The 21,475-nt window shown below is 40.9% G+C and overlaps 1 protein-coding gene across 1 annotated transcript; it reads left to right on the forward strand.

Moving 5' to 3' along the window:
* Nucleotides 1–11,233: 11,233 nt before the first annotated feature.
* PDE6D (phosphodiesterase 6D, cGMP-specific, rod, delta) lies at nt 11,234–21,018 on the forward strand. Its single transcript, XM_010010146.1, has 4 exons — nt 11,234–11,317; nt 16,956–17,081; nt 17,928–18,033; nt 20,390–21,018. Exons 1-4 carry the CDS (start codon nt 11,236–11,238, stop codon nt 20,469–20,471), a joined length of 396 nt encoding a protein of 131 aa, XP_010008448.1. The 5' UTR covers nt 11,234–11,235; the 3' UTR covers nt 20,472–21,018.
* Nucleotides 21,019–21,475: the final 457 nt, after the last annotated feature.

Below are 21,475 nucleotides of genomic sequence, written 5' to 3' on the forward strand. Positions count from 1 at the left end.
TATTAAGCAAAGTACGTTTATGTTGGTTCAGCTCTTCAGAGTCCTTTAGGCAGTAATCTCTGAATGTCATTCTGTACAAAATGGATGGTCACTTTGTACAAAATGGTACCTCCCTGTCCCTGCCAGCAATGAGCAGCCGTGGGATTCGTCCTGAGACTTTGTCCTTTCTGGTTAACAGCTGACTATGTTTTGCAAAATTATTGCTACAGTTCCCGGAGCTGGCAATTTTGAGGACAATTTGAATATGTGAAAAAGCACATTTTCATTGGACTCTCTAATGAAATTCTGTGCAAGGAAACCTTGTATATTAAGGGATGTTAGAAACTGTATCAGAGGCATCTCAAACTTTCAGAGAGGGGGAGATGCTTTAGCTCAGCTCACTACACGTCATAAGGGAACAAAGAAACAACCTGGATATTAAGCATGACCCACATACGAGCTTGATTGAAGCACCTTTTAGCTCAAAATATGCTTGAGTGTCCAGGAAAAAAAAGAAAAAAAGGAAATTAAGCATTTTCACAGGAACTCTGTTTGAATTAGTATGAACCAAGAAAGGAACAAATGTGGTATTTTCCCCCATGACTTTCCTATTTTATATTTCTGGTGGGTTTAAGTTGTCTTAATGGATAAGAATATTATTGATAAGTTTCAGAGGTTTATTCATTTTCCTACCTAGAAGCGTTTTGCTTTTATTGTCAGAGCTAATACATCTATTTTTTTGTCCTGCTTAATATGCCATTTTAGACACTAAAAAGTACTTCTAATTCTGCAAGCAGGCATCTTTATTTCCTTCCTGCCCCCCCGACTTCCGTTAGTAATGTTTGGCAGTGATTCAGAACCACCCTTTTTTTTAGTTAGGATGAATGAGAAAACACCAAAAGCAAGAAAAGTATGGAATGAAGGGAATCACTGGCACCAGCTCCATAGCATGATCGCAGCAATCTGTGCTACTGCACAGTCACTCCAAGTTAGAGTAAGAGTTTTCCTTAGCCTTAGAGCACAGTTCCTGGCTGTCTAAAGAAAGAGGCAGTATTGTCTATTGAAGCACAAGACTTGAAGCCAAACACCTCCTGAGATATATTTCCTCTTCTTTTACCAGTTCATTGTATGGCTGTGGGCAAATCTTCATGCTTATTTCACAGTCTCTACAATTTGCAGTTATTAAAAAGCTACTTTGAGAACATTATTTATAGTTTTTGAAGTGCAGAGTAGTACTAGGAATTAAGTTATTAGTCACTTGTAGTGTTTTGCCTATTCAGTGGGACATCCTGTCTTTCTAGTTCATTTATGGGATTTGTCTCCTGTCTGAGTTAGCCCAAGATAGATGATACTGACAATGTGAAGCTGTACGAATTGCTAACACGGTGAAGGAGTTTGTGCCAAATCCCCATCTCCCATCAATTTCCAATCTGTAGATCTGTTCTTAGCAGTACATGATATATTAATAACTCCAGTAAATTACATATTCTTCTAAAATACACGCATCTGATAAACCTGTGGATTATCAGAAGTAGTCTTTGGAGCTCAATAAGCTGGTGTGTTAGAGAGCTCTGTAAGTAGAGACATGAAGTGAAGGAAAAAAAAAAACCTAAACATTACTGGGGGGGAAAAGCACATAGTCACAACATAAGCTCTGGCAGTTGGAAACCATTTAGGCTTTTTGTATTGTCAGTTGCTTATTTCACCAGGGGGACACTTTCAGAGGAGATGTTACTTGGAGTTCAGAGGATAGATAAACCGAACAGCAGGGGAACCTGCTGATGCTCAGCTATGCCATTTTCAATAAACATCACTGTGCACAATAGAGAAATTACTGCAGAGGCCTTCAAGGAACAAAGGCATTGACTGGCCACGAACAGTGCTGTATAAAACTGCCTTTTAAAAGCCTTTTAGGTTGGGGTTTTTTCCACTCTTCACACAAGGCTACAGGTCATTCAAGTGAAACTATATGGAAATGCCAGCTAAGCAGCCATGTTGATCCCATTAGAAAATTTGGTCAGAGAAGTCTTTGTTCCTCTGCTCAGGTCTGTGCCCTGTCAGTATGGGGAAGTGTGAAAGTCCTTTTAGATGTGTAAAAAAATTCCATTCCTACAGTGTTGCAAAAATGACATGAAATCAAGCCAAGCTTTCTTTTATAAGCAAACCAGTATCATGCATATTTTAAAACAATTGAATAATGGTATAACATAAAGAGGTATATCAAGGTTCAAAATACCTTGTTCCGTTAAAACTAATTTTGTTGCATGACTGTCGTGACATCCTGCATTTCAACTCTGTAAAGAACAATAGGCTGTAATGATTTACAGGGAGATAAATTCCTCTGAGGGCTTCTGGCTGCAACCTCATCTATGAAAATGAAGTTATTCACCAGAACCCTTTGACAGATTATTTCCATGAAACTCCCTCTAGTTCCCTTATTGCTGAGAACCTTGAAATATTATCATAATAGCTCAGCTGTGTTGAAATGATTGAATGTTCTGAAGTAGTTAAGACAAAATGAAGTTGTTTCAATTGCTGAATCACTTTCAGTATTCACTTACAGAAGGGAAAATTGTTTGATGTGTTAAAGTTAAAAGTGGGCAAACTTATTCCAAATTGTTTGGGGGTTTAAAGCATTTAACTTAATTTTAAGCATTCTGGATAAAAAAATCTATCCAGCCATATGTGAATTGCAGGAACATTCTTTTAATTGCCTCTCACTTATCATAGTGTTCCTTGGAGTGGCTTCTCCAGGTGTCCTGCGAGCTGCCTCACCTTTTGTTATAGGTGAGGCACCTTCTGTAAGGAGGTCCAGTGTTTTATGTTTCAGTCGTACTTCTAGTTTCCCTTGGGTATGTGGTGTCTCTCCTTCATTACATTCAGTTTTGTTCTTCCATGAGCTACAAGCAACCCACTTTAAAATCGTGTTCTGATAAAGCCCTATGGATTTTAAAGGTCACATTCTTTTCTTGTGTGAATACATCATTGCCATTGATTCACCTGCTGTTTCTGCAAACTCAGAGTATTACTGATGACATTAATTATGTTAATATTGGAAGAGTTCTTAGCATGAGCTCAAGCTTTTCTAACATGCTAATTTTTGAGATACGTTTAAATGCAGGGACAATGGGGAGGAGTTGAGTGTTTTCACAGTGGAAAAGAGAAAATAATTTTCTTTGTGCGACTCATGCTTCTGAGATGGTTCTGCAAGCAATGATGAGTTTTTCTAAGTTATTGATTGGTTTACTACCTAGGATGTAAAGCAATCTCAAGATATAATTGCATGTTGTTTTTCCTGCTGAGGCATTGGTATAAAGGAATTCTGTCAAGCCTATTCAGAGAAGCCAAAGAAAAGCCTAAAACAGACATCAGAAAGCAGCATAAAACCACTACATTGCTTAGGCTTGCTTTTATTTTGGCACTGTTTCCTGGTTCTAGGAGCCATTTTAAAATCTGTTTCTAGAGGAAACAAAACTAATTTCTAATAGTAGTAAACAAAGCACTTCCACAGATCTGGCACAGAAAGCAGCTTGCTCCCTCTGACAGGAGAACCTGCCTCGTAAGTTAGTGATTTGTGTGTAGATTTGCTTTGGAGCTTATTCCCACTTCAAACAACATTGCATTCTATGTATCACAAGTGCATTTTGGTATTTGCTTTATCTTCCATTGTTAGGGATCTCAAATCTTTTTTGTTGGTTGGTTGGTTGGTTTGTTTATTTGTTTGTTGGGTTTTTTTTCCCAGAGCTTAGAAGTGGTTAGTCTTTTTAGGTTGATCTTAGTTCCTAGAGAAGTGCCTAGCATGTGCTTAGTAAGCGTTGTCTACATTGCTGGTGCTTCAGGATAACAGGCAGTCTTCTCATCTGCTGCAGGCAGGAGCTGATGAGGAATGTCACATACTGTTGCTTTTGTCTGAAGAAATTAAAGGTTGCCGGCAAATGCCTAACTTGATTCCTATTGCTTAGCAGTGACAAAAATCTAAGTACGAGAGTCAACCTTCTACGTGACTAGACTCACCTGGATGGAGACATAAACCCTGAAACAAAAGTGTCTACATCCCTAGTTCAGCTGTTTGCAAGCCACTGTAATTTATTCTTTTTTACCTTTTTCCTTCCTGATGACCCTTAGCTTCATCCTAGTATGTTTGTAACTCTTTCCTTCAAAATATACACCAATTTGTTTCTTGCTCCTTTCGTTTGAGGAAGAGAGGAAAAGTCAGTGACATGGGGGCCCGGCTTAGTTTGCAATATTACTTGGTATTACTAAGAACCAAAACACGTTCTCCCGCCCTGCCTGGCCATGCTGGACACTTCTCTTTCCAGAGTCTAGGAGCTCTCCATCCTCATTGTTTTTGTACAAGAACCTGCTTTTGTTAGGCTGATGTCACCAATTCTGACGTAAATATTTAAGATTTGGAGAGATTTCATACTCACTGTTTTCATACAATAAATTGACAAAAGTGAAAATTAAATGTAAACTAACTGAAAGTAAACCCTGTACCTTACTCTGCTATGTGATGTCACTAGGATGCTATGGAGTTGAGATGTGTATTAATTGCTCATCTTGACAAAAATAGTAAATAATAATTATATTATTCAACGTAAACTGTTTGAAAGGCACAGAAGATGTTAAAGTGGATAGTTTGCATATAATTTTTATTAGCAAACATTGAATGTGGTTTTACAGCATTTCCAAATTATGCAGAGTTAAAGGACTTCTGTATTTCTCTAGTTAATAGATTAGCATCTCTTTGCAGCTGATCTGACAATGAATTGACCTATGCTGCATTTTTGTTGTAGACTTGTGCAGTGTGCCTCAATGTGAGCCCTGCTAAGATAATACGTATTCAGAGGTTCAAGCAGGAAATACTTGCATGATGAGAATATAGTTCATCTTCAAAACAGTTTCCCAAGGTGGAGGGAGAATGTGACACATAGCAATGAAATACCGTAGTTTTAACAACAGGACCAGTCTTATTGCATAGCAGAAATGATCTGAGGTCTACTTAATATAATATAATGTAGAAATACTAATTTCTGCCCTGTTAGCATATTTTTCTATTAGAATTAAGGTAAGTTTTACATGGTATTCAGTAACATGTGTGACTGTCTTTCAAGTATGGGCCAAGAACAGCTTATTCCAAGACTGACTGTTGGATGTTAGATGAGCATGTGTTGTGGTGATACAAGATCCATATAGATGGCATTTGTGAGCAAAGATGCAAGGTGAAAGTAAAAAGGGAAGTGCAAAGTATGCAAGTATATGATAGTGTGTTGATTTTTTTCCTATGATGCTATAGCTGTTAAATATATCCCTCTGATTATATAATTTACTCTGAAATGATTTGTTGGTTGCTGAGGAGTTTTGCTGCATTTTGTCATGTGGTTCACATTAATCTGTGTATCTCCCCAGCTTCTCTTGCACAGCAATGTGTTCTGTGCAGGAGACTTTAAAAGCTTTACAGTGAGCACAGGAGTGTCAGGAGTGCTTTGAAGGGATAATTGGCTTCCTTCCATTTGAGGATTTAATAAAGCACCCTTCCAGTCCCCAGTACCTCCTGTCATTTGGAGAAGCACAGTAACCTATATCTTTTGTGTCACCTCAGGAGAGTTGTTTTGTAATAGTGGAGTTCTAAAAAATACCTGCTCCTGTAAGAGCTGTTATAACATGATTTCTGGCAAATCTGGAACCCAAAAGAGTGTGCTGCTGTCTGAAAGCAGAAGTTGACAGTGCTATACCCAGTATGTGCTTGAGGAATAGCTTCCAGTTTGTGTGTTTGTTTTGATACTTCTGTCATTAGACAGAATGAATGGATGCTCATTCAATTCCTTCAGATACGATTTTGCACTGAATTTCAGCCTTAGGCTAGGAGGAAGGACTCCTTGTCTCTTAACACACTGCCAACACACATACTTGTGGTTTATTAAACACCAGAGACAGCAGCATTTCCCTTGAGTGTGAACAGAGTGAACTTAAGGACCTGATTCAGCAGAATATGCATATGCTTACATTTAAGCACACAAGTAAGAGTTCTGTGGAAAAGGGATTTGGGAGTTGGAATAAAAAGTGAGACTAGAGATTGTAAAGATTAGAGGACAAATGGTGTGAATGGCATAGAAGCGTAAGGCCATTTGGGCGGTCTAGTTTGTAATCCTGTAGTTTGGTAGTTATTTTGCGTAAGTTATCTTGATCCTTACGCCTCCAACTAGATTGAAACAACTGAGATGCAACTATTCTCCTGGGAAAATATGTCTGATAAAAATATAATCCCTAAAGGTTAATCTTTACTTATCTGTAACATTCTTTAAAGTAACATGCTCACCCATGTCATGAGTGCTTGGTTGTGTCTGCTTTTCCCGACAGACAGTGTAAAATCAGGAGTGAAAGTTGGGCAGTCCAAGTCAGAAGCTTTTCTTAGCCTGCCACAGAGATTTAAGTCTGAATTGTTCAGGGCTTTCAGCTCCACCTTCTCCACCTTGTCTCTGTCATTTGTCTCATAGGACAATTCTTTTTGACACATAATTGTTGAGATGCTGTATGCACCTGGCATGTAGTGAACTGGTCTTAATGTTGCATTTATGTTCAAAAAAGAAAAAAAAAAACAGTCAAAGATGATGAAAGACCTTCCCTTCCAGGAGTGGTTATGAACATTAATTAGGTGTGCTTTTATTATGAAGAGTACAGCAGTTCCTAAGCTTTTAGAATGATGTAGACAGCAAGGATTAAACTGAAAAATGGACTACTTTAATGGAAAAAATAGCACCTACTGTTTGCTGCAGCCTCTGAGATATTCAAGAAGTGCTAAAATTACAGCATACAAAAATAATGAGGGAGATTGGGACAGAACTTCTATAACTCTGTACTACTTTAATGATTATTTTTGTTTGTACTCATCCTCTTCCTTCTAAGTTATGCTTAATTACCAGTGTGGCAATACGTGGGAATCTTTTGCAGTGCTAAAGCACTTAAAGATAAGTATGTATATTTTGATTTGTTTGAACAAAGTGATCTCTGTGACAGATACAGAAAAGAAAGAATTTCTGTTCTTAGATCAGAGGTATTCAAGACAACAAAACCTGGATTTAGAAATGTACAAACCGTTTCCCATCATCAGGCTAAGCAGAGAAGGTCTGCGAGGAAGCTAATTCATGTCATGTATATAAAGCAAGTCAAATTCGAGCTACTACAAAGCTTTTATGTAAGACTTTGCTGACCCAATAGGTGGTGGAATATAAATAGATCAACAGTACACCCTTCCTTCTGCTGTTCTACCTAATCCTTCCTTGCCTTCAGGATTGAAGAGTATTTGATCTTTTGAGTCTTAAATCAGACATTGATTCCTACAAAAAAAAAAGAAAAAATAATAAATCCAGGAGAATGAAAATTTGATGGTCTAAGAGAGTTCTTGTGATTTTAGAATGTTAGAATGAGAAGCTGAATTAGGAATATACTGTTGTTCTTTTTTTTTTCCTGTATATATTAACTTCACAAAACTGTAACTGCCTGGCTCTACTTGCTCTCCTCAGCTACCCCTGCCAGGTGGCTTGACAAGCCTCTTCAAAGAGTAATTGTGTTAAACCTATATTAATTTACTTTGTCCTTTTCAATAATACTTAAAATGCCCTCTTCATCCTGCCTGCAGGTCTCCACTGCTGCTCGGGAGATGGAGCACTTTTTATTTTTAGTAACAATATCTCTCATGCTGGGATGGAAGAATCTTAAACCAATTAAACACATTAGAAGATAACTCTGCGTGTGGTTTTGGTTCAAGATATCCATTTTTCTCACTCTGGGGTATGTCCTAGTACCAGCCTTTCTATCCAAGATGACAGAAATAGTGAGATAAGCTGCTAACTGGGTAAGAAATACAACTGCTGCTTTTGTCAGGTATTCCTTTGCCAAAAAAATCATTTGTGATGGGTTTTGCCTATTTTTTTTTGTTTATTCCATTACAGTTAAGTCTTAAAAATTATCTTGATTTTTATAAATTATCTTGATTTTTATAAATTATCTTGATTTTTATAAATTATCTTGATTTTGACTGAGGATTTTTTCAGATGCCTGTTTCTTTTTAAACATTTATTTAAAAAAAAAAAAAAAAAAGAATTAATCTTTTGAACATGAAGCGTTTTTTCCAATAGAAGAGGATTGTGTGTTTGCACTCTTAAGATTTGATGATTTGTTCTTGCTTTTTAATGCTTAGTTACTAGGAAAAAACTTGTGGACTGGCTAGAGTATTTCATCACTTCAAATATTTTAACTGTGTGGATACACTCTGAAGAACAGATTGTTTCATTTTTTTTATTTGCAGAAGCTGGAAAAGCATGTTCTGAACCTGCACATGCCTCTATCTAGGTAGCAAAGCCTTTGGCTACCCTGATACTAAATCTTTTTTTTATTTGATAAGGAATTTACATGGGTTAGCATTGCCCAGATTGTTTAAATACAAGATATTTTCGAGGAACTGTGGCATGCATTGCTGACCTGGATGCTCTTATGAGCAGGGATATAGTCTTGAACTTTTTATTTATTCTTCATCTTTAATTTGACAGTCAGAGTGCAAAGCCCAGCGCAGGCTGTCCTGCATGGATTTATTCGTACAGTGGAAAGTCAATACAGAATAAAGTCTGGCAGCATTTTATAGAAGTGTAACACCCCAAATCTTGGCAGATCTAGCATTGTTCAGCATGGCGGCATAACTTGTATCATCTCTCTCAGACTGGACTGAGATGAATTCTTGTAGGGAGAAGCAACAGAAATCAGTGGCCTGCAGTAGTGTTTTCTCTCACCAGAAATAGTAGGTCACTATCACTTTATGCATTTCAGGTAAGGATAATAATTAAGCTGTGAGGCTATATGTACTCTTTGAAGGGCAGTTCTAATGTAATACTTTGGAAAATGGTAAACGTGATTTCAAAGTACTTTAAACGTTATTAGAGAAGAGGGACAGGAAGGCAAGGCATGGCAAGGAAAAAGGAAGACAGTCCATTAGTTAGAGTACCGGTATGGCATTTGGGAGGCTGGATCAGCTCTGTTGCTAGGTTTGCTGTTCTGGTTAGTGTTTCGTCTCCAGTTCAGAGGGCTCAGTTTGGCATTACACAGCCTGTGGCCAGGCCTGTGAGCTCAGAACTCCCACTGATAATCAATAGTGAACAAATAGCAAGTAAATAAACTTCTGAGGGGAATAATTTTTTAAAGGTAATACAGGTTTGATAAACAAGTGCCCAATTTATTGAATTACCATACAGCTAATAGTGAAGAGTGTTTGCATCATGGGGTGTTGTGAAGATAAATGAATTTGTCAGTGAGATGCTCAGATTGTCTCATTTGTTATTTTTCCCTCGCACATGGCATTTGATAGATTGCACACTGCTTTAAATGCAAATAGCTTCACCCTGGCTGATTTGTATGTTTGTCTGGGGGAAGATGTTCTGAAAAATGGTGGATTTTTTTGGACATTTTAAAATATAGTTGGGGCAGTTCCATTCTGCAGGTTGCATTGGCTGGGGACTTTATGTTTTCCAGCCAGCACCATGTGAAATGCCCAGCCCTGCTGCAGGTTCTTCTTGCCATTCTGCTGCTCATCTTCTCTCTCTGACTTGCCTGCCCACGGCCCCTTTCTCCCTTGGTTTGCTAGCTGGGGAGAGATCTCCACTTTCCAGCTTTTTGCCAGGATATGGAGGTGGTATATGGGGCCCTCCGAGAATGATGCTTTCCATCTTCTCCCCCTTTCACTTTTGCCTTAATCCCAGAAACAATGGTAGATATTATGTGTTTTAGAACAAGTCTAGAAGGACTTGAGCAGACTGCCTGATGCTCCCTCTTCTGTTGTTGCCAGGTTTTGGAAGCTGTAAAGCCATGCCATGCCTCTGTCAGCAGACCCTGTGCACATATTCCCAGCTTTGTTCTCCCTCTTGCCCTTTCAGTGGGACATGGAAAGCTTGGCCATCCTTCAGGAAAGGAAAGGCTGCTCACATCTGCATTGGAGCAGCCACCTTCCCTCCTCCACACACATAATTTTGATACAAATGTTACTCAGTAATGCAAAATTTGCTAAAGCATCTGTTTCTTCCTTGGAGCTCCGGAAAAATTTGATCAATATGACGAGTTTGTGTGAGTCTGCCTGGAAACTGTGTATGTTAGAGGATGAGTTCAATATGCATATCTCTGACAGCTCCTATTTATACCTGTGTCAAGGTCCATATTGTTCCTCTTCTGTTTCTCTACCTCCCCAGTGGGTTCCTTTAGCAGTTGGCCTCTCCCCTTCTCCCAGTTAGTCTCCAGTCTCTTGTCAAGGAAGTACTGAGTACTAAGGTTACACTAAACCAGCAAAAGGAAACACCTGGAAAGGTGCTGGTTTGTGTAGCTGCATCTCACAGATCCTGCTCTATTCAGCCTGCTTGTGTTTATGCCAGTAACTTCTTGGAGGCACCCTGATGAGCTGCAGAGCAGGAGACAGCTGTGGGGCCTCAGGCTGTATCCCCGTCCAAATGGCATGAGGCAGATGTGCAGGATCCTTGTCCTGATGTGCTGATGTCTGCGTTGTGTGATGGGAGAGATTTTTCAAAGGTATGCTTAAGATAATTATTAATTGTCCCTTTGAAAATATTAGTATTTCATGCTTGCCTATAACTTTAATGACTAATTCACTGGTCTGGGTTTTTTGAAAGCTGGCACTTGCTGAGAGTGAAAAGAGAGGATCTCACTTTGCTTAGTACTCAGCAGCTGAAGAATTCCCATGAGTAGCAGTTACCAGGTCAACAGCAATAGAACAACCCTTGATATTAATACTTTGTAAGCTAGGAAAACAAACTCAGTTGAGTGTTATTCTTTTTCGAATGCTATATAGGAAGCACTTCTTTACCTAGCATTTTTCAAATGCCAGAGAACAGCGACTGTTTGAGTAGAATTATCTACTGTTGTTAGCAATGTTCTTGCTTCTCTGAAGCACGATGACATTGCCTTTATCCTTTAGAAGCAATAGAAAATGATAAATGAGATTAACAAGCTTCAGTCAAAAGCGAAAACTAAATCTGTGACTACCCAACTCTTGTTGAATTCATTCTCGTCAAGGGTTGATTTGTTCATTTATTTTCTGGGAAAAAAGCATCTCTTTTTCTTGGCCTCCTCAGAATCAGAAAACACGATTGAAACTCAGCTGGAGCAGCCTATTTCAGGGCTTAGCAAAGAATACTAGGCGCAGCATTTAGGGAATGTAGATAGCTTCTTTTCCTTAATTGCTTCCCAATCAGAAACTGGATGAACCTTCGGGATGCAGAAACGGGGAAAATCCTCTGGCAAGGAACAGAAGATCTGTCTGTACCTGGAGTGGAGCATGAAGGTATTGTGTGGCCTTTTTGTGCATTTGGGGCTGGGTCGTGCTGCATGTCTAGGTCACCAGAGTTGTGAGCTTTGAAGGACCAGATGTCCTGGCTGTGACTTCACCTTCAGAGGTCCCCACACCACAAAAATGTGGGGATGTGTGGGGAAGGATGCGAGTAAATCAGGGGCTGGCAAAGGGGACAACTTAAACAATGCTAAGCAGGGAGCTGAGCTGGGAAAAGAATGAGTGTCTGACTTTTGCTAGGTTAAGTGTTAGTTCCAAAATGGAAAGTATAAAAATATATTCACTTTTCTCATTATAACAACAGGGTTTAGTCAGGGTAGAGGTCAAATGGAGAACCAGTGGAGAAGAAGCATACACAATTACTACCTTGCCTGGCCGCAACTGTCCCGATATTCTCCTGCACTAAATTTGACCTGTACTTTAAAGTGGTGCACAAGGTACATTTGCTCTGCTCTCCTGTCCTTCTACCACTGCTAGAAGGCCTATTGCCCTTTCACTCTGTCCTTGCTGAGTAGCAGAGGACTTCACTGTCCCTTACTCTTCCCTATTTTTTTTGTGACAAAGCACTGTGATAGGTAGTGTCCTTTGCCAAGAGCTTTGCTTTGGCTCTGGGAAGAGTCTGACCTCACTGAATTAATTTTGAAGGCTTTTCTGTTATGTGAGTACCATAGCTGATCCCCAGTAAGTGGATTGAACTTGATCATTTAATTATACTGGTGACATTGATTTATTTTTGGTTAAACATCAAGGACTGAGTTCTGCCTGTCACTACTAGGACTTACCTCTCCCATAAATTGGAAAATCTGCTGTGTAAGAAGAAGGCAACCAGAATATAAAGATCTTCCTCTGCCCAGAGACCATACAGAAGATCTGTGGCAAAACTCTGTGAGTCCAGTAGTCTTCCAGCAATATACCTGTTTTCAAAGCCCGCTTAAGGCACAAGAGAAACAAGTTGCCTTCTCCTCATTTGGTCCCCAGCCAACATTCATCTGCTTTATGACAACAGTTCATTAACAGGACCAGTGGTAGCTCTCATTTTAAGAGGGGCTGAATGCCAGGGATAGAAGGTGCAGGTCAGAGCTGGTGGAAAGTAGAGCTGTGACTCAGTAATTACTAAAAGCATTTTCCAAGCTGTGTTTCCTTCAGCCTTGCTAACGTGTACTCTCATTCTCCTACCAATACTAACAGCAAACAGTTCTGCTGGTAGATCTTATCAGATACTTAACTTACGCCTATCATACAAGATACCTATATTAAAGAAAAACATTCTAGCACCTTCATATACAACTGTAGGAAAGCAATTGAAATACATCTTTTGAAAGAAATGTGGTGATTCATCAGCTTAATATTAAATTTCTTAGACAGTTGGTTAGTGATGTTTTGACTTCTAGAAATAACTGTGTAACAGGAGACCTAGTAGAAATGAGGAAATAGGCTCTGGAAAGCAGAAGAAAATCAGCTAAAAATATTCCCAGTCTTGCCAGATTTTGTGCTGTAAAAGCTTCTCCTTGGATGCATGGCTAGTCTTTGAATCCTCTTCACTCTGTCTCAACAGAACATTGAGCTACTGAGTTCAATGCAAACTGCAGGAAGGTGTGCTTTGGGGCAGGAAGGACAGCTGGAGCTGTGTCTCAGGAGGGGTTTTTGTGTTGCCGCATTTCTCTCCTGCCATCTTTTTCACTTTGGCAAATCATATCACCTCACTGTGTGTTAGATTTTCCTCACATATAAAACAGGAACCATCACTTCCATTAGAGGAGCTTGGGGAATTAATTAAAATATATTCTGGCATGAGATTAATGCCCATGGTAGAAAGAATTGTTAAGACCTTACATGGTGTGCAGTTCACTCATCCATCTAGAAGATGGATGACTGCAGACTGGAACAGGTGCAGAGAAGAGCTATTAGGAGAAGCCACTGAAAAAATTACAGATAGGAGAATGGTCTTCCTTAGGAGAAGAGAGGAAAAAGGACGTTCTTGTATGGCTTAGCAAGAAAAGAAGGCTGAAATGGGTAGATTATTCTCAATAAATAGGCTAAGAGCTGAGAAAAGAGAGAGGTGTCCAACAAAGGAGAATAATCTGACTATGAATTAAAAGAAGCTGCAGGGAAATGTGATTCTGGTACAGTCCTGCAACAGCAACAGTGAGGACAAACAGAATCATTGGACGGAGTCTTGGGTGACATGGTTTAGTGTGTGGTGTCCCTGCCCATAGCAGAGGGGGATGGAACTAGATGAGCTTTAAGGTGCCTTCCAACCTAAACCATTCTATGATCATAGAATAGTTAGGGTTGGAAAGGACCTTAAGATCACATAGTTCCAACCCCCCTGCCGTGGGCAGGGACACCTTCCACTACACCAGATTGCTCAAAGCTCTGTCCAGCCTGGCCTTGAACACTGCCAGGGATGGGGCAGCCACAGCTTCTCTGGGCCACCTGTGTCAGGGCCTCACCACCTTCACAGGGAAGAACTTCTTCCTAATGTCTAATCTAAATCTCCTCTCTAATGTTGGCCACATGTGTCTCAAAGTCAGTATATAGTACTTGTGTGTGTGTGTGTTCTGTGGCCATTCAGGGCAAATCACAGTCTAGACATCACAAAGAATCAAATATATAGCAGAATGAATAAATTGTATTGCCTTGAAATGAGACTTCTATTTGGTTTTTAAACAGGACTTCTATTTGATTTAAGTAGAAGTTTCTTTAAAAAATGAACTCTTCAGTTTTAAATCATGATACTGTATTACTACATAAAACTTACTATTACCACTTAGATTAAATAAAAAGAATATTAATGTAGTATTGGGTTGCTGCTGAAGTCCTAACATTAAACTACTACAAATAGTGGAAATCACTGCCTGAGCACATGAAACTGGAATTAACTGTCTAAACCAGCTTCTGTCAGCAGGAGCTTTTCTATGTACCCAGTCAACTCATTTCACTGACAGTGCATTCAAAACTGGGAGGCAGTCTGGGAGATGCAAATCCATAAAGGAGGTTTTCTTCTTCTATACAAGCACATCATGGAGTAAGCTGATGAGGTCTAGCACTTGTAGAATTGCCAGTATTGTTCCCAGTCACCACAGCCAGCTTTCATTCAGAAAATACAAATAATCATTTAATTATCTAAGAAAAGATGTAATTTGAAATATAAAGTTTGGCTAAGATAGTTTCCTTTCTTATATGTACCAAATATTTAAGGTAGTTTAATTAAACAACATGAAACGATATGGATATTTTAATTGAGTTTCAGTTTGTAACGAAATACAGTTGTACCCAAAATCATTTGCTTAGTAAGTAAGAAATGTGTCATTCATCACTTTCTAATCAGAATTAAGTATCTGACTAAATGTATGTTAGCCTAAATAAATGTGCAGGTATAAGTATATACTCAAGTTAGCAAAAAAGCAGTAGTAAATTTAGGGTAAAATTGATGCTTACCTCCATTTCAGCGTAGTTTAAAATGAACCTAACTGATGAGAATCAAACTTCTTTCTCTTCTATCTTTTTAATGGAAAAAGAAGAGGTATAAAAGAAAAATGAGTTATAAATAATTTCAATTAAAGTTTTTTGCTTGATGGTATAAATATAAAATACAATCTCAGGCCAGATGTTTAAAGAGTACACAGTCCCACTTTTATTAAAAGTAACCTTTTATTTTGTAGTTTTACACTATTAAAACAAAACATTCTCAGCAGTCTGCCTTGAGGATGAAAGAAATGTAATCACTAAATTGCAGAATAGTTTCAACAAGTCGTTTTACACTTAACTGCAAAGGGATGTTTATTCACAACAGGCTCTAGTCTCTACTTGTGAGGGCAGTATAGGATGCTGCTATGCAGATTTCTATGTTAAAAAAAAAATAAAAAAGATTAAAAATAATTAGAGACCTTTTACAGTTAAAACTCTTCTCTTACACTTTTAATTTTCTTTTTTACTTCTTTTGTTTTGTTTTGTTTTTAACAGAGCATGGGCTGTGTACTTCTCCATGGGATAGGATGGTAGCTTACATTCCCTAACCATCCAGCTCTCTAAATTGGTTTCTTATCAAGGTCCTACTCCATTAACCTGTTCTACATCAGATGGATTTGACTGGGTTTGGTAGACTCTTCCTTTTATTAAACAGCAGCCTTCTGTTTTTGATATGCTTTCTATTTAAGATCAGTTTGGCTCATATAGCACATGCCAGCTGTATTCCCTCCCCTCTTTATTCCTAATAAATTTACATGAAACATTTTCTAATATGCAGGAAGAATTATGTACAATCACACCACTGAAGCATGACGGGCTTCGGAGATTTTTAGTATATTTACTCCCCCCTGTATTCCGATTAGGATCTCACAGCTTTTTAATCAGTGCTCCTAATGCGTCCCTTCTCTTATTCCTCCACCTGTAAAAAAAGCCATATGAAGTATCTACCACGTACAGTTTGCCACTTGCTGTTGGTGTCTCCCTCTCTGCAAGGGCCCAGAAACCCTGGATTGCCAAATTACTCTCTTAAGCTCTAGTTTGGTACTGACTTTACTGCCTGTGTGGGCCTCAATGTTTGAGGAACAGGCGTTCTGTACACTTGTACAGGTCAACTTTCCAGAGCTCTGTGAGGTGGCTGAAACGGTGCTGCTGAGCTCAGAAATCGCCATTTGTGGTTTGCAGGGGATATACAGTCTGAAAGGGAAGAAGTGAGGAGGGCTAACACACTTGGTGTACTATGCAGCCCTTTGGCTGTTTGTGATCTTCAGCACACTTCCTGAAGAAAAAATTTAAGTTGCATCTCATATTTCAACTTGAATAGTTGAGAGGTTTTGTAATAAACAGCTTAGAACCAGGAATCTGAGAGATCAGTGCTGTTCTGTCACAAGTTTCATCCCTGGCTCTGGGCAAGGTACTTAACCTATTTGCATCTTGGATTTCACTCCTGCAAATGTAAAAACTAAGTCCTTTTTGAGAGGAGATCATGAGGGGTGAGGAGGGGCAGCCATGAGGGAAGATCATGAGGGGACAGGTGGAGCACTCATGAGAGGAGAGCAGGGGTGGCCATGAGGGAGGAGGGGAGACTGAGGGGAAAGCTGAGGCAGCCATGAGGAAAGATCGTGAGGGGAGAGCAGGGTGTCCATGAAGGGTGAGGAGAGATTGTGAGCGGAGAGCAAGGGTGGCCATAAGGGAAGATCATGAGGAGAGAGGTGGGGCGGTCATGAGGGGAGATTGTGAGGTGACAGGAAGGGTGGCCATGAGGGGTGAAGGGAGAGCTTGAGGGGAGAGCAGAGGCAGCCATGAGGGAAGATCATGAGGGGGTGGTGGGGTTGTTGTGAGGTGGGATTGTGAGGTGAGAGCAGGGGCAGCCATGGGCCGTGAGGATTGGCCTTGAGGGGAGATGAGAGGTGTCCATGAGGGGTAGGAGCAGTAGCTATACAGTGTGGGCCACTGTGGGGGGACAGATGAGGGGTGGCTGTGACTGGAGATTGTGAGGGGCAGCCATGAGGGGAGATAAGTTTGCCCTTAGTGACATGGTTTAGTGATGGGCTTGGCAGTCGTGGGGTAACAGTTGGGCTTGATGATCTTAAAGGTCTTTTCCAACCTAGCTGATTCTATGATTCTGTCGTGTCTGAATAATGCTTCTTTATCTGTTTCACAGCTCGAGTTCCTAAAAAAATCCTGAAATGCAAAGCAGTGTCTCGGGAGTTAAACTTTTCCTCAGCAGAACAAATGGAAAAATTCCGACTGGAACAGAAAGTTTATTTCAAAGGGCAGTGTCTAGAAGGTATGCATCTGCTCTGAGCAGTCCTGCTGCAGCACAGGGAGGGACTCCCAGCACAGCAGGGATTAGAGAAACTGAAATGGGTTGAATGAGGTGGTTTAAATTTTTCAGAGTAGCACTGAAGCACTCATCTTGTCAGACTAATGGGGCACAGCATTAGGGGTAGCATTTCATAAGTGTATTAACACTTTGTTATGTAAGCAAAAAATCTGGGTAATCATGCTTCAGGGCATAAATCCACTGCAGGCTGCTTGAGGCAAGGGAACAAGTTATTTTAGAGTCACCCATTACAAGGGTTCATGTGTCTTCCTCAGAAGCACCTAGTGCTGGCCACTGCCAGACTGGAGGCTGGACTAAGGCAACCTGTGGTTTACTTTGGTTACAATAGTGCCACTGAGTATTGTCTGTGTGACTCCATAGGTGCATCTCTGACCTCCCTCACTGTGGTATTACTCTTGATCTGGGGTGGAGGAGGGGGAGATAAAACACTGAGCTTCTTGTCTTTGGGCAACCAGTTGTACACTTAATCCCAACTGGATCCACGGGACATCTACAAGAGTGGGAGTGTGGTTTCCCTGCTCACTATTAGGTGTGATGGAGTTTCCACTGAATGCTAAGGAAGTGGTGTGACTTTATCATTACCATCAACTATTTTAGAGAGGGAATATCTGCTCTAAAAGGAGGGCAGGGTTTGGTGCAGGTTAAGCTGTACGGGGTAATTTGAACATAAAATGTTGGCAGCACAGCAGGACAGTTTAGGGACTTCCCCAGCCTGTCAGGTGAAAAGCAAAAGGACCATTTGTGTATTTTATATTCTTTCAAATACCTCTGGATCTTTTTACTTTGCAGAATGGTTCTTTGAATTCGGTTTTGTGATTCCTAACTCCACAAACACTTGGCAGTCCTTGATAGAGGCAGCACCTGAATCACAGATGATGCCAGCTAACGTTTTAACGTGAGTGCCTTGGGAATACAGAATCTGAGAGCAGGCATAGAAAAAGCAGTGTGTGGCATTTCCTTGGGGGCTACAGTGGGAATGAAGTGAGGGAGCCACTACCAACTCTGGATCACCCTCACTACTGTTAGCTGTTGAGAGATAAAAGAGGCTAAGCCAACCTCATTACTTTCCTTCCCATAGGTCCAATTTGCATTAATATAGTAATAAAAGTTTAAAGAAAGTGGCACTGATCCTTTATTAGGGTTGCTTTATTTTTTTCAAAGGTGAACTGTGAAAGGATTTTACAATGCTTTGCAGCTTAATACCCCTTATGTCCAGGAAGACCAGAACAACAAGATGTCTGGGCCATTTTCAAATCCTGCTGTTCATCACTGACTTGTGTCCAAGGTGGCTGTTTTTCATACAATAGACCACCCATAGGAGCTGCTCTAGCGTTTTGTTTCAGCTGCCTACCATTTTGACAAGCTTTGTGTCTTTTACATTGGCTTGTAAACTATGTATTTAGTCACACAGAGCTGTATCTGGGGATAAAATATCCTGAAGAGACAGCAAACAGTAATTTTACAGTCACCTGTAATTCACGTGCCTTCCTCAGAAACATCTGGTCCTGGCCGCTGTTTGCACATTGAGTTGAGAGCAGGTCAGCAATCCCGTGGGCTTATGTCAGAGTGACGCGTGCTGGGCACCACTCTGAGTGTGGACAGCCAGGCACAAGGGGACAAACAGAAAAGGCGCCTTGAGGGAGGTCCCTGGGAAGCTGTAATCACTGACAAAAAGCCACCTTCCCTGCAGTGCTAGATGTGCACTGGCAAGCACACGAGGAACATGTTTCCAGCAGAGACAGAAGGGTATGGCAATCCTGCTGCCAACAAGAGGCAGACAGGAGCAGCCAATCTCACTGCAAGGTCGCTGAGTCCTCTGGAAGACCTCCTTCTCCAGCATTTTCCCTCTCGTTCCCTGTCTGGAGGAAAGCAAATTGCATAGAGAAGGCACTAGGATAGGAACTACCATCACTGATTTCTATTCACAGCACGTTTCAAAGAGAGAGCAGTCTCAGAAAAGAGCATCAGTCTTCAAATAGTGCTCCCTGGCACAATACTTGCTCAGAACCTCACAGGTGCTACATCCATCCTCTCCTACCAGAGCTGGTGGATTTCAGTCAGTACAGTAGGAGCCAGATTTGGGAATCAGAGTAAAGAAGCAAAGACATCTGAGAAGTTGGTTTTGACCATCACAGGAAATCAAGGCATTTTCAGGACTGGGAGTCATAAGAGTCCAGTTCTCAAGTGACCTTGAGGATTTTCCAGTGTCCCATTCTTTCCCTGGAGTGTGCACTTGTAGTGGGCAGCCAAGATCTATCTCCTATTCATGCAGGTGTCCTAAAGTCATTCTTGGGGCTTTTCAGAAGAATCACTAGCCCAAAGAAATCAGCTTTTGTGACCCAAAGAAATCAGCTTTTTTCAGCTACCAAGACTTGGAGAACCCCTCACTTTCTGATATTTCCAAAAACCTTGTGTTTGTCTCAGCGTCTCCAGCAGGAAAGTATGGAGATGTGATACTTGGTGCACAGGATTCCCAGGATTGCTGAATATCAATCAGACTGAGAACATTCCCCAACATTTGAGTTCAAACTTTGTCCATCGCACAGCAAAAAACTTACGCTCATGCCAGGTCCAGCTTTGCCAATGGTACAGATACCAAGAACCATAGTGGAGATGGAACTGCTGCATTGGTTTTTCAAGAGTCATGTTATTTAGACACGGTCAGATCACACTGCTCAGGTGTCCAGGTGTTGGACAAGTTAAACCACTAGAGCTTTTGTCACACCCAAAACTGCACTTCCATTGCAGTTTGTATAAAATATGCTTGTGTGTTTGCATTTAAGCACTTCTTGAGGGAAACGACACACTAAGTTGATTGAAGTTGCTTGCTCAGCACTAGAGAACAGAGTTGGGGAATAAAAGAATAATTCCCATCGGTTTTCACAATTAACTGCAGGAGAGGGGGGCCTGAAGGTGCTGGGACTGCTACTTTATTTTTAGCAGTAGAAGTGATCAGGTGTTTGCTGTTTGTGAGCCCTTTGCAGCCTGTGGGGTACTTTGCCCAGAGGGGGGTGACAAGAGAGGGAGGGATGGGGGAACTGCTCGATGTAGGAATGCAGTGGGGATCTCCTTCAGCTCTGGCCGCCCCTGGATCAGGACACAGTGCTCACTGCATGCAGCTCCGAACCAAAGCTCCTGTTACGGGGGGTCAGGTGGCAGCCCAGGCTTGTGAGAGCATGGAGAGGAGCAGTGATTTTCTACCATCGTGCAATCTTCTAATACCTCTTCTCTCTCATCTTGTCCTTCCACAGTGGTAATGTTATTATAGAAACCAAATTCTATGATGACGATCTTCTCGTAAGCACTTCCAGAGTGAGACTTTTCTACGTTTGAGATGGGGCTTTTTGGAGCTGTTTTAGTTTTCCTCCATACAGTTCTTGGTGCAGAACCCCCCAACTATCCAGTGGAAGACACTCCTGTAGGCGGTGACCCCTGGGGACCAGCTCAACGTGGGTTGTGACCTTTGCCCATCAGTTATTTTGCTTTCTCCTCTGACAAGACCAGACCAAACCCTCAGAGACAGGACCAGCTGCTCAGCAATGCACTGGGGAATAGAAGCTGTCTCTGAACATGGGCAAACAATGGTCATGCAGAACCAATACTGTAAATTATGTTAGTCTCATCATTTTTACTTCTCTGGATCCTGGTATAATCTCCCATTTCCACTCAACCAAACTCTCAATGCATTTCATTTTTGGGGGATTGAGTTAACCTTTTCATTTTTCTCATGTTGTAGGTTTTTATCCTTTCACTGGATTCCTGTGTAATTGGTCCACACATCCTCTTACCTGAACTTGTAAAATAGACTGTGATATCACCTAATGTAATTAAAACAACTTTCTCAATTAAAACATTCCTACTGTCCAAAGAAGGGAAGAAATGTTAGCTCTGTGCGTTTTCCTTTCTGTCACAGAAATGACTCGCAGCAGCCATGAACTGCTATTGCTCAAGCCAGCAGCAGAACAGGACTTCACATGGCCCCCTGATCCTTGTTACATTTCTCTTCCTCCAGCTGCCCATGTTGAAAAGGTTTCCTGACTGCTCTGAGTGAGGCTTCTTCTTGCCCTCATTTCTGTCTGTCAGTCCCTCAGACAGTTTGTCCTGTTTGCCATCAACAGTTTCTTGAGCAGCACTGCACACTGTTCTGCTTTTCTAAGTTCCTGGGAACCCCTGCAGAAAACCTGTGTTCCCTGAGCCCATGAGCAGCAGCCCTGTGTGGGGCTGAGCTCCCTGAGGCACAGCTATGGCTGCAGTGGCTGAGCCCAACAATCTCCACATGTGCATGGCTTTAATGACACAGCATCAGTTTTGCTACCAAAAGCAGCCTCCTCGAGCCC

Source organism: Nestor notabilis, unplaced genomic scaffold (genome assembly GCF_000696875.1).
Source record: "Nestor notabilis isolate BGI_N333 unplaced genomic scaffold, ASM69687v1 scaffold30122, whole genome shotgun sequence".
In the NCBI taxonomy this organism is placed as follows: Eukaryota; Metazoa; Chordata; class Aves; order Psittaciformes; family Psittacidae; genus Nestor; species Nestor notabilis.